The 13,739-nt window shown below is 64.7% G+C and overlaps 1 protein-coding gene across 2 annotated transcripts; it reads left to right on the forward strand.

Moving 5' to 3' along the window:
- Positions 1 to 262: 262 nt before the first annotated feature.
- On the forward strand, positions 263 to 7,137 carry MRPL23 (mitochondrial ribosomal protein L23). 2 transcript variants are annotated; one of them, XM_082626902.1, is made up of 5 exons: positions 263 to 345; positions 2,000 to 2,122; positions 2,998 to 3,080; positions 3,734 to 3,807; positions 6,924 to 7,137. In XM_082626902.1, exons 1-5 carry the CDS (start codon positions 329 to 331, stop codon positions 7,086 to 7,088), a joined length of 462 nt encoding a protein of 153 aa, XP_082483028.1. In that variant the 5' UTR covers positions 263 to 328; the 3' UTR covers positions 7,089 to 7,137. The 2 variants fall into 2 exon arrangements, with proteins under 2 accessions (XP_082483028.1, XP_082483029.1); XM_082626903.1 differs by lacking the exon at positions 263 to 345 and adding an exon at positions 748 to 862.
- The last annotated feature ends 6,602 nt before the right edge of the window (positions 7,138 to 13,739 follow it).

Genomic DNA, 13,739 nt, shown 5'->3' on the forward strand with positions numbered 1-13,739 from the left:
TTATCCTGGGCACGGCCCGGTGCGTGGGGGCCATGCGTGGTGGTCCACTGGTGTGCTGGGCCCAAGGTGGAGGGGGGACATGTGGGACTGGGGTGTGCTGCAGGGCATGAGCGGGGCGTGAGGGGTGGGGAGTGGGTACTGGGTGTGCGGAGCTTCGGGAGTCAGGTGGAGCTCAGGTGCGCGGGGTGGTGGGGCTGGTGGGGGGGCCGCCAGGTGCGGCCCAGGTGCGTGGGCTGCGCGCGTCCTCCCGGGCGCCAGGGGGCGCTGCGGCGGTGCGGGGCCGGGCCGGGCGCGCCCCTCCTTCCGCCCGCGGCCCCGGAAGCCGGCGATGGCGTGGAATGTACTGTGAGTGGGGGTCCCGGGGTGCGGGGTGGGGGGCGTGGCCGCGCCCGGACTTTGCTGCGGGGGCCGTGCCGGGCCGCGGGGACGTGACTCAGAGCCCCGCGCGGAACGTGCGGCGTCGAGGCGCCCGTCGGGGCGGGGCGGGGCGGGGCGGGCTTGGGGGAGGGGGTGGTCGTTCCGGAGCCGGAGGGGCCCGGGCCGCCCCTTGGGGGTCGGGCCTGCCGCTTGGCGAGGGCGGGTGGGAGAGAAGGTTGGCGGGTCTGGGCTCTGCCGACCTCGGGCTTCGGTCCCCCCCGGCCCACGGCGCCCCCCACCCCCGCAGCCCCCCAGGGGCCCCAGACTGCGCCCCTTGCAGTGCTCGCCGCTGGTCACCAGGGGGAAGGTGTGAGCCTGGGTGGCCGCCCGCCGGCCTGGACCCCCACGAGGGCAGAGCGAGGCTCGGTCCTGGACGAGCAGCCCTGCGCTTCCAGAACCTGCCCCTCCCGCCTCTCCGGCACAGCGGAGAAGGCTGTGCCACCAGGTTCTAATGGGGCAGCTGCCACGTGGGACTGGGTCGCCAGGAGACCCTGGGAGACGTTACCTAGCACTCAGCTCAGCACTCGTTCTTCTGCGGGTGCCCCGGCCTGTGCCAGGGTGCCTGAGCCCTGCCCCCTCAGGGTGCCACACCCTGGACCTCGGCTCCTGACCCCCTCACGCTCCCCAGATTTGTGAGGCCCAGAGGCAGCATGAGATATGGCTTCACTGAGCCCCCTTCCCTGGTGCTGGGTGCTCCCCGAGATCAGGGGCCATGTGCTGTGCTGCAAATTGGTCACCAGGGACCCTGATGGCATCCTCAGCCCCTGCTCCCACCCTCCACCAAGACCCGTCCCCTGGCCCCCTTGCAGCCCCTGTGGACCTTGGGCCCACTCCTCACCCCAGCCCCGAGGCCCAGTTGGCAGTGTGGCCCTCCTGGCCCACCAAACCCCACCGGGGCATGGGTCCAGCTGGCAGGGGCAGTTGGGTGGGAGCCGCAGGTGGTGGCCGCCTGCACCTTCTAGATGCCTCTGCTCACTTTGGGGCTTTTGGGGGTGGGGCAGGTGGGCGGTCAGCTTGTAGCTGGTGATCTGCACACACCATCTCTCCTGAGCCTCTTATCTTTTGATCTTCACGCTTGTCAAGGATGAGCTGGTGTTCCCAGCACAGGGGGTGTGGAGGTGGCCCCATCCCTTTCCCCACCACGGGGGTGGGCCAGTGCAGAATAAGCTGGTTCTGACCGATCCCACCTCACCTGAGCTGAAGGGAGCTAGAGGGCGTGCCCTGTGTGGGGCCCATTCCTGGAGGGTGACAGCCATGCGGGGGCCGCGTGCCTTTGGGACCGGCACTTTGAACAAACACATGACTCTGAGCCTGTTTACGGGGTGGGGTGGGCATGTCCTCTGGCCTCTGTTCATGAATCATTCACCGGCCCTTTCCAAAGGCTGACCTTGGGGGTCAACAGGCCACACTGCCCCGGGGACTGGGGACTGGCTGCTCACGCCGGGTGAGCAAAGGGGGTGGCCTGTGGGTGACTGCCCCCTTGGCTCCCCGGCCTCATGGCGTGATGACCTGTGGACTCTGCTGGGGTGTCCCGGAAGCCTCGTGTTCTGAGCGTTTGACACGACCCCTCTCCCCCTTGCAGGTACCCTCTGTACCAGCTGGGCAACCCCCAGCTCCGGGTCTTCCGCACCAACTTCTTCATCCAGCTGGTGCGGCCCGGCATGGCCCAGCCCGAGGACACTGTGCAGTTCCGGATCCCCATGGAGTAAGCACCCCCCCCCGCCCCCAGAGGAATTCAGGCTGGGGAGTGCCCCGAGGGGCCCACAGCCCTAAAGGTGCCACCGAACCCCACTCACAAGCGAGGTTCTTCCTGCCGTGAAAATTATGCAGGCAGCTCCGCACTGTCCAGGTCTGGTGTGTGCAGAGCCCTGGGGTGTCGTGCTCCCCGCCGCCCCCTGGGAAGCCTGGCCTGAGACCTGGCTTCTTTTCTTGCCTCGGTCCTGGCTGCTCTTTCCAGGAGGCTGGGCTGTGACTCCTGCACCCGCTCACCATGGCTTCCAAAGCTTTCTTCGTCCTCAAATGGGGCCTTCATGGAGGCCCCAGTTACCGAAGGGACACAGCCTCCCTGTGTCCCATGCTGAAGTCTGAGGGGTTCCGGGGTTGGCTTGAGCTTCCGTGTGAGGCCCATGTAGGGTGAAGAGGGAATGGGACCTAGCCCACCATCCCCTTGACCGTCATTTCTGGGAAGCGCCTGCCGGGAGGGTGCTGCGGGCGGGGCAGCAGCTGCTGAGCGGGCGGCTGGGCGCTGCGGGCAGCTCCTGGCAGCCAGGGGGCACTCGCAGACCGCCCCGTCCCTCCCCTTGAAAGCTGGGCCCCCAGGGAGTGTGGCCAGTGGGAGGGAGAAGAGAACTGGGTCCTGGGGGCTGGTCCCCCGTCACCCCCTCACTGCTGCGTCCGGATGCAAGTGTGCTGGGTGGGGACCAGGGGCTGCATCTCCGGAGTCAGCAGGGCCCGGCCTCAGCCCTGGCCTCCCCCGAGCCCGCTCCCACCCGGGGCCTGCGGTCAGCAGCTCACCCCGTCGGGCGGGGCGCCTTGTACCTCGGCCCTGTTCAGACTTCCTTTCCTTCTCTTTTGCCCCAGGATGACCAGAGTGGACCTCAGGAGTTATCTCGAGTGCATTTACAATGTGCCCGTGGCTGCCGTGCGGACAAGGGTGCAGCACGGTGGGTGCCCAGGGCGGGGGCTGCCCTCTGGTGTGGGCTCCTCCGCGGAGCTCCTGTGGGCTAGGCTGCCCGTGTCGCTGGCCTGGTCCCCCTCGCAGCCCCTCTGGCATGTGGTCCTTTGCACATGAGGAGACTGAGGCACACACAGTGGGGAGGTGGCTTCCCAGGGCTGGAACTTGGGTGGCCCGGCCCTGCCGGCTGCTCAGAGCAGGGCCCCACACTCAACCCACCCACCCGCTTCCCTGCCTGCCCCCGGGTCGGTCAGCAAAGCACTGTTTTTATTCCCCTGGGCCTTTCTCGTTCCTTCCTGTTGACCCCTGCCCCCCAACCCCCGGTTGCCCAGTTGTAAATATGACGACCCTCCGTCGAGGGGAGGTCAGCAGCAAGAGTCTCTGTGCTGACAGGGCAGAAAGCGTTTCTTGAGTTATTTTAGACACGTTTGGGTTTTTGCCGAGCGGAGGTCGGCGGTGGTGGCGCCTGCCTGTGCGAGCCTGGCCTAGTGGCCCAGGGCGTGCCGCCTGCAGTCTGTAGCCTGAAGGTGCCTGCGTGTTTGCCTGTTTCTAGAAAGTGGGTTCCTGGATTAGTGGGACTGAAAACTTCATGCTGGGAGTGAAGGTTTTTGTCTCCCCCACCCCCCCCGCCGCTTCCAACAGGTTCCAACAGGAGGAGGGATTACAGGAACATCAGGGTAAAGAAACCAGACTACAAGGTGGCCTATGTGCAGCTGGTGAGCGCTCACCCCGACCGTGACCTGGGCCGGGGGGTGGGCATGATCTTGGGGCCCCAGGCTGGCCCTAGTTCTAATCCACATGGAGCCCCCGGAGGAGCTGGGGTTCAAAGCACGGCTCAGAGGTGGGAGGGGACGGGTGTTGGGGAACTTCTCGGGGGGCCAGCCCTGGATGCGCAGTGGGCGGATGTGGGCCCGCTGGGCTTGGTGGTGGGTTCAGACAGAAACCAGGGCTGGCAAGCGTCAAAGCAAGGAAGCAGTTAATGCCATGGGGGTGGAGGTTCCTGCTGGGGCCTCAGTGTCAAGCCAGACCACTTGGGGTGTGCTGGGGTCCTGGCTGACCCCCTCTCCTCTGGACTGGACTGCGGGGGTGTGGCACACACGGAGCGAGGGGCTCCGGAAAGAGGGTCCCGCACCCCATCTGAGCCTTTGCTGACCGAAACCCAGACCTGGCTGGAGGAAGGCTCGCGTTTTCCAAGCCCCTTTCCGGGCTCTTCCTTTCCAGCCTGAGCTGCCCCCAGATGCGCTTTCCCAGATATGCTCTTGACTCAGAACGGACAGCCTTGGCCACCCAGCACCAAGGCCCCGGGGGCTGCGGGAAGGATTCCTCTGCCGGGGCAGGTGACCTTGGACCTGCCCACAGAGTCTGTTAACTGCCCTGCATTTGAAACCCTGGGCGGCGGGGGAGGGGGTGGGGGTCTTCCAGGTTCTTTAGTTTCCTCGCAAACAGCCTGGGTCAGAGCGGGGAGCCCGCGGGCCCCAGGGCCGCTAGATGGCAGTAACGCTATTGTGAAAACACCCCCCGGCCCCAGGGCCTATTTTGGGCCTTAGGAGGCAGTTTGTTGAAAGACCGAGTTAGCACGGCAGCTTTTCTGAAAAACAGTCACAGTTGTTCTAAACAGGGGCCCCCGTAATTATTTGGCCTAATATTTGCTGTGCATAAAATCAGCCAGTCCAGGCAGGGAGAGTGGCCGTTGGCCTTATAAAGACGCCTGTGTCCTCTGTGTTAAATCGGGCCATCTGTCTTTGTCACGGCACGCCGGTTGACACCCCATATGTCGGCATTCGCCACGAGGCCCTTCAGCAAGAGCTATAGTTACAAGTGGCTTTTGAGTCATCCGAGCCCTTGCGTTTCCCGGGCCCCACCTCGCTCTGGAAGCTGAGCTGCGCGGCCTGGGATCTGGTATCCGCAGCTGCCACCCGGCCGCCTTTCTTCCCCTGTGAAATCAGGGCAGCACAAGTGGGAGCACAGGGCGTCCCCGCCGGGCACGCTTCCCCTCCGTTGCAAAATTAAATTTGTAACGGATCCCCCCCCACCTCCACCCCTCCCGACTCCGGCAGATCTGTGCCTGGAGACCGGCCGGGGGGTTGGACACTTGCCCCCTGAAGGGGTCCCCTCTCTGTCCTCCGTCTGTGGAGACGTCCTCCCCATGTGTCCCTTGGGGCCTCGTTTCTGGGCTTCTCATCACCGAGCTGATCGCAGGGCACACAGAGGTCCATCCGAAAGACAAGTGAAATTCCCGGATTTGGTCGGAGTTGGCTGCTTCGGCAAAGCTGGTCCCCCGTAGTGGGGGTCCCGGGTTTCCTCCCACGAGCTGATAACCGTCTCTTTGGCCCAGAGTCGGGGAGCTAGCGAGCCTGGGTCACCCCACAGCAAGGAGCCTCGGCCCCCAGGCTGACGCTGACGCCTGCTGGTGACAGAGAGCCTGCTCCCCCGACCCCGCCCGCCCCTCACCGTCCCCGGCCCGGGCCCGCGTCTTCGCTTTTCACCGCGACACTTTCCTCCCCTCCTGTCCTTTTCCGCTGATCAGCTTTGGAAGGGTGGAGGGTTTTATTTCTGAAAGTACAAGGTGAATTTCTCTAGGAAGGGAACCCCCGCGAGCCGCAGTCGGCCCCCACACCCGGCGCTTGTCTCGGTGAGAAACGAGGAATTTCTCCCAGCGGCGCCCTCCGTTTTTTCCCAAGCTATTGCGGATTGCCATCTTTGTATTTATATTTTAAAATGTCATTTTGGGTTTCCCCCACCTCAGAAAACTAGCAGAATCACCTCGGTATATTAAACATAAATCCCCCATTCTGGGCAATCAGCCCTGCATGTAAACTATTGCCCTTTGGTATTTTAAAGAAGAAGAAAGAAAGTTTTGAAGTGTGTAAGCGAATCCTCCTGCAGGCTGGCTACCGAGCACACGGTTGCTGCCTTTCATCACTCGGGGCCTGCACTCCGCGCCATGTGAGCAGGATTTATAAACCTCCCGTTCTCAGGGCCGAGTATGTGGGCTGTTGCAGATCACGCTTGGCCGCCTGCCCGAATCCAAATTTCTTTACAAAACAAGGGTCTCCAAGAACCAAGCGCACTTCACTGATTTTACTTATTAAAATTTTCCAGATCCGGTCCTTCTCTGCCCGTCTGGAGGTGGACGGCGCAGCCCTGGGAGTGTTGGCCCGGGTCGTCCCCCTGCGCCCCCCCCCCATCCTTGGAGCTGCTTTGCGATGTGTAGCACGTGGAGGTGGCCCCGCACCTCATGTTGTTTGGGGTCCCCTCCTCCCTCCAGCCCACTGACGGGCCAGGCTGGTACCCCGGCCACGTACTGGGGGTCCGGGCTGGGACTTGGCCGGCACTCACGTGTTCTGAACTTCTAGTGAAAGATGTAAAACCAGTTAATTTGCAAAGCCGGTCTTGATTTATAGACTGCTCGCATGTACGTTTCTTTGTACGTTACATGCGTTTTATTTGCCAAGCTCTGAGCCGGGAGGAGGGTTAGTCTTCAATGTGGGTAAAGGCCTGTCGGTATCTTGGGTGGAAGATGTTCCAGGGAGGCGGCAGACACTTATCTGTGCCTTGTTCCCTCACCCCTGCCCACAGTATGGTCGGGCGGCTCGTGCCGGGAGTGGGTGCTCTGCTGGGCTCCCCCGGATGGGGACACGCTGCCTGAAGAGCTGGCCTCGATGAGGGGCCTTGTCACAGCAGTGGTTTCCACCGCGGAGGGCCGGGGCCCGGCCTGCGTCTGTCCTGCAGGCGACGGGCGGGCGGGTTCCATCTGGCCACGGACCTTCCCACGGGGCTCCTGGCCCGTCCCGCCCGCGTTGCAGGCTGAGCCTGTGTCTGTTCTCCCCAGGCACACGGACAGACCTTCACGTTCCCAGATCTGTTTCCTGAGGAAAAGAGGCCTGAAGGCAGTTCTGCGACTGAGGACCTGCAGCACCAGCTCCTGGAAGACCAGCGGCGGAGGCAGAGCTGCGACCCCCGGCGCGGGGGTGTCCCCGGCTGGTTCGGCCTGTGACGGGCGGCTGACAGCTCAGCTCAAATAAAAGTGCTGCTTGTGGAGACTGGCCCAGGCCCCCGACCCTGTGCTCTGTGCTCTGGGCCGTGCCCCTACCCTGAGAGCAGGGGCCTGGCCTCGGGTGTGCCCGCGTGTCTCGTCCTGGTCCCGTGGGCCCAAGGCGCGCCAGGCAGGCCCAGAACCCTGTCCAGTTGCGGGGAGGCCCACTTCCAGAGCACCCAGGAAGTCATCCTGATCTGCTCTGTTTAAGATCTTGCTTCGGGCGGTTTGTGGGGGAGATCAGAGTGAGTGCTGAGGGCAGGGGTCGGGGTGGCTGCTGGGAGAGAGCCCTTCCGGGCTGGGGGTCCAGGGTGGCACAGTCCAGTGTGGTCTTGAGCAGGGAGGGTGGGGGATCCAGAGAGAGTGGGGTTTAGGGGACTAGTCCAGAGCAAGGCCGCGTCTGGAAAGATTGCCGGCCGAAGGCTTGCAGGTGGGAAGCGGAGCGCCGTCAGGGACGACCAGCACCTGGGGACCCGCGGGGTAGGGTAGAGGTGGCGCTGGTCCCGGGGGGTCCAGGAGCCCGGTTCCCTGCATCTCCGGTTCCTGAGATGCACCCACAACTTGATTTCTCTCTGAATCACGCTCTGCAGCTAAAAGCCTAACCCTGAGCGCCCCCGGGAGCCAGCGCCCCACAGCCGCCCCCGGGCAGGGGGGCGGTGAGGCCGCACTGGGTTGGCTGGGCCCGTCTCTGCTTGTCCGCGGGCCTGGAGATCTGGGGAACAAGCAAGAAGGCATCGTGGGCGCGCTCGGGGAATCAAGCCACATTGCCCCTGGGGTGGGACACAGATGCCAGATGCCATGAGGGCTCAGGGACTACCCTCCTCCGCGGCCTCCCGGGTCCCCGTTCTGGAGCTTGGCTCTTCCCTCCGCGGGGGGCACAGTGGGGAGCCGGCTTGGCTGGCCCCCTCCACCCCGAGGGACATGGGGGGCGTCACGTGGGCCTTTGAAGCTCCCCTCCGGCTGGAGGGTGAAGGTCCGGGCAAACTCCACCCTTCAGCGTTGATTTAAAGTGATGGGGAAGGTCGGGAGGGAGGCTGGAGAACGGAGTCAATGGTATTTTCCTGAGAGAAATAATTCATGGGGCCCCGAGGACCCCGACTCAAGGCCAGGGGAGGAATCCCATCCTTCATCTGCTGCACTTCCAGAGCTGGCCGCCCGCACGCCTCGGACGCAGCCCCCAGGCCCTTCCCACGCGGCGGCCCCCTGCTGTCCTCGCTGTGCCCTCCACATCCCCCAGGGCCTGGCATCTGCCGGTCACGGCCACGGAGGCGGGCCGTGGCGCCCTCAGTGTCCTCAGCACCCCCAGGGCCGGTGGATGGAGTGGCCACAGCGGCGCCGGGTGGGGGTGGGACACAGGGTGTCCGGCTCAGAGCCGAGTGTGCAGGGCACGGGTGGGGTTGCCTTGCAGGGCGCTGAGCAACGGGAAACGGGCCTTCAGCTGGGGGGCTGCTCGCCTCCCCCAGGCACGGAGCCTTGAGAAGGCGCTGTTTGACACCCCTGCCCCTCCCTGGCTGGAGGCTGGAGGCTTGGCAGGGAGGTCTCTCTGCCCCAGGTCGGTGGGCCCTGTGATCGTCTTCTCCGAGCCTCGGTCTCCCTCTTCCTTGCCCGGCTGGGAGATGGTGGTCAAGGCTTCTGGTCCCAGCACCCTCTTCCCCTGTGCTCCTCCACACGTGGGGACCAGAGGAGGGTCTCTTGGGGGCCCCTGGGCTGGGTGTCGTCCTCCCCACTCATGCCTTTGCTGGACAGCCTCACGTGGGACAGAGAACAGGGAGGGCCCGACCCAGTGGACTTGAGGGCTCGCTTTCCCGTGGGGACAGCCCTGCCAGGAGCACCCCGGGCCAGCGCCTGGGGGAAAGTAAATGGACAAAGGAAGAGGGCTAGAGCCCACGACACCGCCCCCTGTGCCCCCCCTTCTTTATGGCCATTCGTCGCCTTGCGGGGGCTGTGAGACCCAGGTTACGGCAAGCAGAGCCCGCGAGGGGAGGTGCTGGGGGCTGGGCCAGCCGCCTTCTCAGTCCCCTGTGGCTGCCACGGGCCCTGCTTGGAGCCAGCAGGCCTGTGCTGATGAGTTATAGTTGCAGCAGTCCCGGCCTGTGGCCCACGGGACGCATCCCAGACCCCCCAGCAGCTCCAGGTGAGGCCCGGCCGCCAGGGCTGCCAGGATGGAGCGGAAGCCCATCTGGCCGCAGCCCCTCCGCCAGCGTCTGGTTTTCCTCTTCAAGGGCCAGAGTCTCCCCGGGGCCGCATCACGCTGTCATCCCAGCTTCACGTGCATCGTTTAAGTAACCGACTGCAGGTGACCCACCGCCTGGCTGGGCCCCTCGGCCGGGGGTGGGGGGCCCGCTCACTTCTGCAGCTGGGACCCCCAGTTGAGTCGGGGGCTCCATCCTCTGGCCTCTGGGCGGCCTCAGCAGGGGACCCGGGCCCAGGGACACAGCCAGTCGTCTGAGCTGCCCCTCCCACCCCACCCCCCAAGGCCTTAAAACACAAAGGAAACTAAAGAAATCAGTCCCCTTGAGGGTGACTCTGGAGGGGGTCCTCTCCCACCTCCTGACTTTCCTGTAGTTCTGAACTCCACTCATGAATGAACGAATGCACGAGTGTGTGCGAGTCACTGGTGGACCCCCCAGTTCAGCACGGCAGCTCGGCCACACGGGAGAGCCCCGCCTTGTCCGCGGGTTTTGAGAATCAGGCAGGGCCTGGGGCGGGGTCCAGGTGGGCCCCCAGCCACTATTGTCACTGAAGCTGGAGGCTGCGGCTGCCGCCCTGCTTCCTGGCTGTAAAGATGCACTCGCCACCCCCTCACAGCACAAAGGGCAGAAGAGCTAGCTGGTCAAGGGCTGTTCTTTTCTGTTTTCAAGCAGCTTTATTGGGATATGGTTCACATCCCTACAGTCCCCCATCGAAAGTGTGTCATTTGATGTCTTAGTGTTCAGGCAGGGGTGCACCTATCACTGTGATCAGTTTGAACACATTCTCATTGCTACCCACAGAGCAACCCCGCACCCTCCTGCCGACACGCGCCAACCCCCCACTCCCCACCCCAGCCCCGCCGACACAAGCCTGCTTCCGTCTCTGCGGAGTTGCCTGTTCTGGACGCTTCATGGAAATGGAGTCTGTGCTGGCTTCTGTCACTCAGCATCACGCCCTCGGGCCCATGCTGTAGCACCCGACATCCCCTCCATTGCGTGTATGGGCCACAGTCTGTGTGTCTGTTTGTCTGTGGATGGAGCTTGGCATGTGTGTTATCATTGCTCGGGGATGTCGGGTGCTGAGCCTGGAATGTTTCACGGGAGGCCGGGGCTGCCTTACCACCAACAAGGGTGTTTATCAGTCCCTGAAAGTCCCCGAAGGCTGTGGAGAGATGGGCCACATCCACAAACTGCCCGGCTGCTGGACAGGGCCTGGACGGGGATGTCAAACAGCCTGCCCCCTCGGGGCCCTGGGAGCTCCACTGGGGTCAGGGTCGGGGTCAGGGGCTGGCACGGGTAGGGGGTTTCCAGACAGCCCCAGGACCCCCATCCCTGTGCCTCTCTCCTTCCCTAAATGCCACACCTCGGGGCCAAAAGACACTCAGCTCCGGCCCTCGGAAACCCTCCTTTCCCCAGGCATGGGGGCTGGCACACGCATGCACTGGTCCCCAAGTCACCCTGCGTGTGGGTGCCTGTCCCATCCTTGTAACCGACACTGAGTCCCGTCAGGACGAAGGTTTCCGCCTCCTCTCAGAGCTGAGCCGGCTCTCTCTGCACGTCCCCCTGTGCTCAGGGGCGCCCCACCCCAGGGCAGCCCCTCTATTTCTGCCAGCGCCCCACACCTGCCTCCCCGGCCTGGCCACGGGGCGCTTGGCTTCTTGGGAGAAAGGAAAAGGTGCCCCGGAGACCTGGGTCTCCTTCCCAGGTTCCCATCCACCCTGCCCAGAGGGAGCTGCACCCCACAGGGCTTGGTCCAGACACCCCAAGACGGACTCAGGGACACCTGGGCCACTGGCCAGGGAGGCAGCGGCCAGGACGGCTCCCCACGCGGCCCGCCAGGCCGACCTGTTCAGCATCTGTGTCGCTCCTTCCTGACTGAGATCATCCCCAGCACCAATCCCCCCAGATCACTTCATTATTTCTTTGTAAATAGGGCTTTTCCTAGTCAAAATAATCACCATGTTTTGTGCTGCTCCCACATCTGGCTTTGATTGGCCCCCACCTCCTCAGGCGGACCTGGACCCCTGACGCTGTGACGGAGGGAAGGCAGCCCAGCCCGCTTTCCTCCCTGCGCGGGGCCGGGCCTGGGGGACCCCGGTCCCGTCCCTGCACGGCTGCACTCCGGCCTGGGCCTGGCTCCGCTAGGCGCATCCTTGGTTCTGCCTTTTCAGAGTTGGGGGTCCCGGGGCTCCCCCGGGGCTGGATTCTCCTCTCCCTGCAGCTCCCGTGGCCTCCGTAGGGGTCCCAGCAGACACACGGCGTGCAATTCACCTCGCCGACGGTCCTCTCCTTCCCGTGTGGGTGCACCCATCTCCATGCGGGAGCCCTCTGGGCACCCCTGAGAGTGTATCCGAGGAAAGTCCTCGTTTGGGGCACCCAGCAGCCCACTCTGCAGGCAGAGGTCAGCCCCTCTTTCTTCTGACCCGCTCCCCTGGGTGACCTGCCCCTTTAATCCTCCAGCCAGAGTCCCAGGTGGCTGCTCCCCTTCCCCTGGCCCTCCGTCCAATGCCAGGTCCAGACAGGGCCCTCCCGGGTGATGGAGACAGGACCGCACACGCCCTGACGTACGGGGATGCTGCTGTTTGGATGAATGTGACGGTGCCCGAGCGTCCTCGGCATCAGCACCTGCAGCGTCTGGGCTTTGAGCCTCCCACCGTCCTCTGCCGCCGTGCGCGGTGAGCAGCTTTCCGGGACATGGCATCAGGGGCCCTGGGCCGTCCACCTTGCCGTCCCTCCTCCAGCCCCCTGACATTCCCTATGGCCGCTGGATCCACCAGCCACAGACACCGGGCGACAAGCATCTGGGCAGTGGGCACAGGGCAGCAGAATGGCACCTGCCTGCGGGAGCGTGCCCGCTGACTGCCCAGAGGGGAAGACTGAAATACTCCGGAGGGACCTCAGAAGACCACTGTGGGGGCGGGGCCTCGTGTCCCTCGGGTTGGGGAGGCGCCTCCAGAAGCCTTCATGCAGGCCCCAGGTAGGGGTGCCCCGTCCCTGCGGACAGCACAGGGCGCTGACCTCACCGGGCCTTCCCTTCAGACCACGCTGGAATTCCAGCTGCCCTGAACAGCTGATGCTCCTGCCAGGTTCTCCCTGGCACTTCACCGGGGGCCAGGGCCCTAAATAGTTTTTATAAAACCCATGTCAGCCCCAAACCGTGTGATATCTGATTTGTAGCCCTAACAAAACCCCATGCCTGCTGCCAGAGGGGGTGCGGTGTGCACCCGGCGGTGCAGAGGCCCTGGGTCCCGTTGGTGTGTGTGCACACATTTGTGAGCGAGTGAGGGGGGCCCTGGGGGGCCTGGGCTCCTGCAGCTCCGGGGCTCCACTGAGCCGCCACAGCGACGTCCTCGACCGGACAGAACAGAGGGGTGGGCACAGGCGGCAGCCACTCCCTGCGGGACCACCTTGGGGAGGGACCTGGAGGCTGGGGCACCGGGCGCTGCTGGCCAACCGGCATGACTGCAGAGCAGAAGGCCAGCTGCCTGAAGAGAGGCGCATCTGGCCACCTGCACACACTCAGCCCAGCCACTCTGGCCCTCCAAGGCCCTTCTGCAGTGTCTGAGGCCAGAGCACCAAGGAACAGGAGGCTGTGGGGACCTCAGACGTGAGGGGCCCGTCTGAGGACTTCAGGGGACACAGGCTTCCCCCTCCTGGCTCCTAGTGGCCAGCAGACGAGGGCTGCCCCCTGGGCAGGGGCCTGGGGCGTGCTGTGAGGGCCAGGCGTCCCGCCCCTCACCCCCAGCTGCTGGCCTTGCCGCCAGGAGGCCCTCGGCTGCAGCCTCGACCTTCTTGTCTAAAATGTGGACATGATCATGTCGGCCGGCGGGGAGACAGGGCCAGGCTGGAGGAAGGTGCCCAAGGGCTGCTCCCAGGACCCTGTCCCCCTGATGCCCGGTCCCCTTCTCCACCCAAGTGTGTGTTCTGGCTTCGTGCAAAGCCTGGAGCCCCCTGCCCAGCCCAGGTCTCTGTCTCCGTAGCTGTCCATCACCACACCTGGCCACCCGTGCGTCCTGCCACGTCCCGTGTCCCTGCCAGGTGTGGCGGCCTGGTTGGGGGTGAGCTCCCACACAAGGCCACGGTGCGGCAGGGCAGGCACGGCAGAAGCCCCAGGCAAGCGGCCGTGCTGTGGAAGGGTACGTGTGGCGTCCAGGCTAGGGGCAGGGGGTGGTCGTAGAAGTGGGTACCTCATCACTGCCCAGTGTAGCGGCCCCAAATCAGGCTACGTCCTTGGAAGTGCCACCAGGCCTGCTGGTCTAGGACAGAAACCTCCCTTCACGCTGGCCCCCAACCCACGCGGCCCCCCAGCCGCCTGTCCCTCCAGAGCAAGTCCAGGGTCTCTCTACTCCTCCAGACCCTGGGCAATCTCACCCTCTTAAAGAGTGTCCCCAGGGGTGCCCCCAGCCCCACGCACTGCCTC

The sequence above is a fragment of the Mesoplodon mirus genome (assembly GCF_964341445.2).
Source record: "Mesoplodon mirus genome assembly, chromosome: 7".
NCBI lineage: Eukaryota > Metazoa > Chordata > Mammalia > Artiodactyla > Ziphiidae > Mesoplodon > Mesoplodon mirus.

Coding starts and splice junctions, on each gene's coding strand:
- MRPL23 (XM_082626902.1), top strand. Junction 2,123..2,997: donor CAGTTCCGGATCCCCATGGA/GTAAGCACCCCC, acceptor CTTTTGCCCCAG/GATGACCAGAGTGGACCTCA. Junction 3,808..6,923: donor AGGTGGCCTATGTGCAGCTG/GTGAGCGCTCAC, acceptor TGTTCTCCCCAG/GCACACGGACAGACCTTCAC.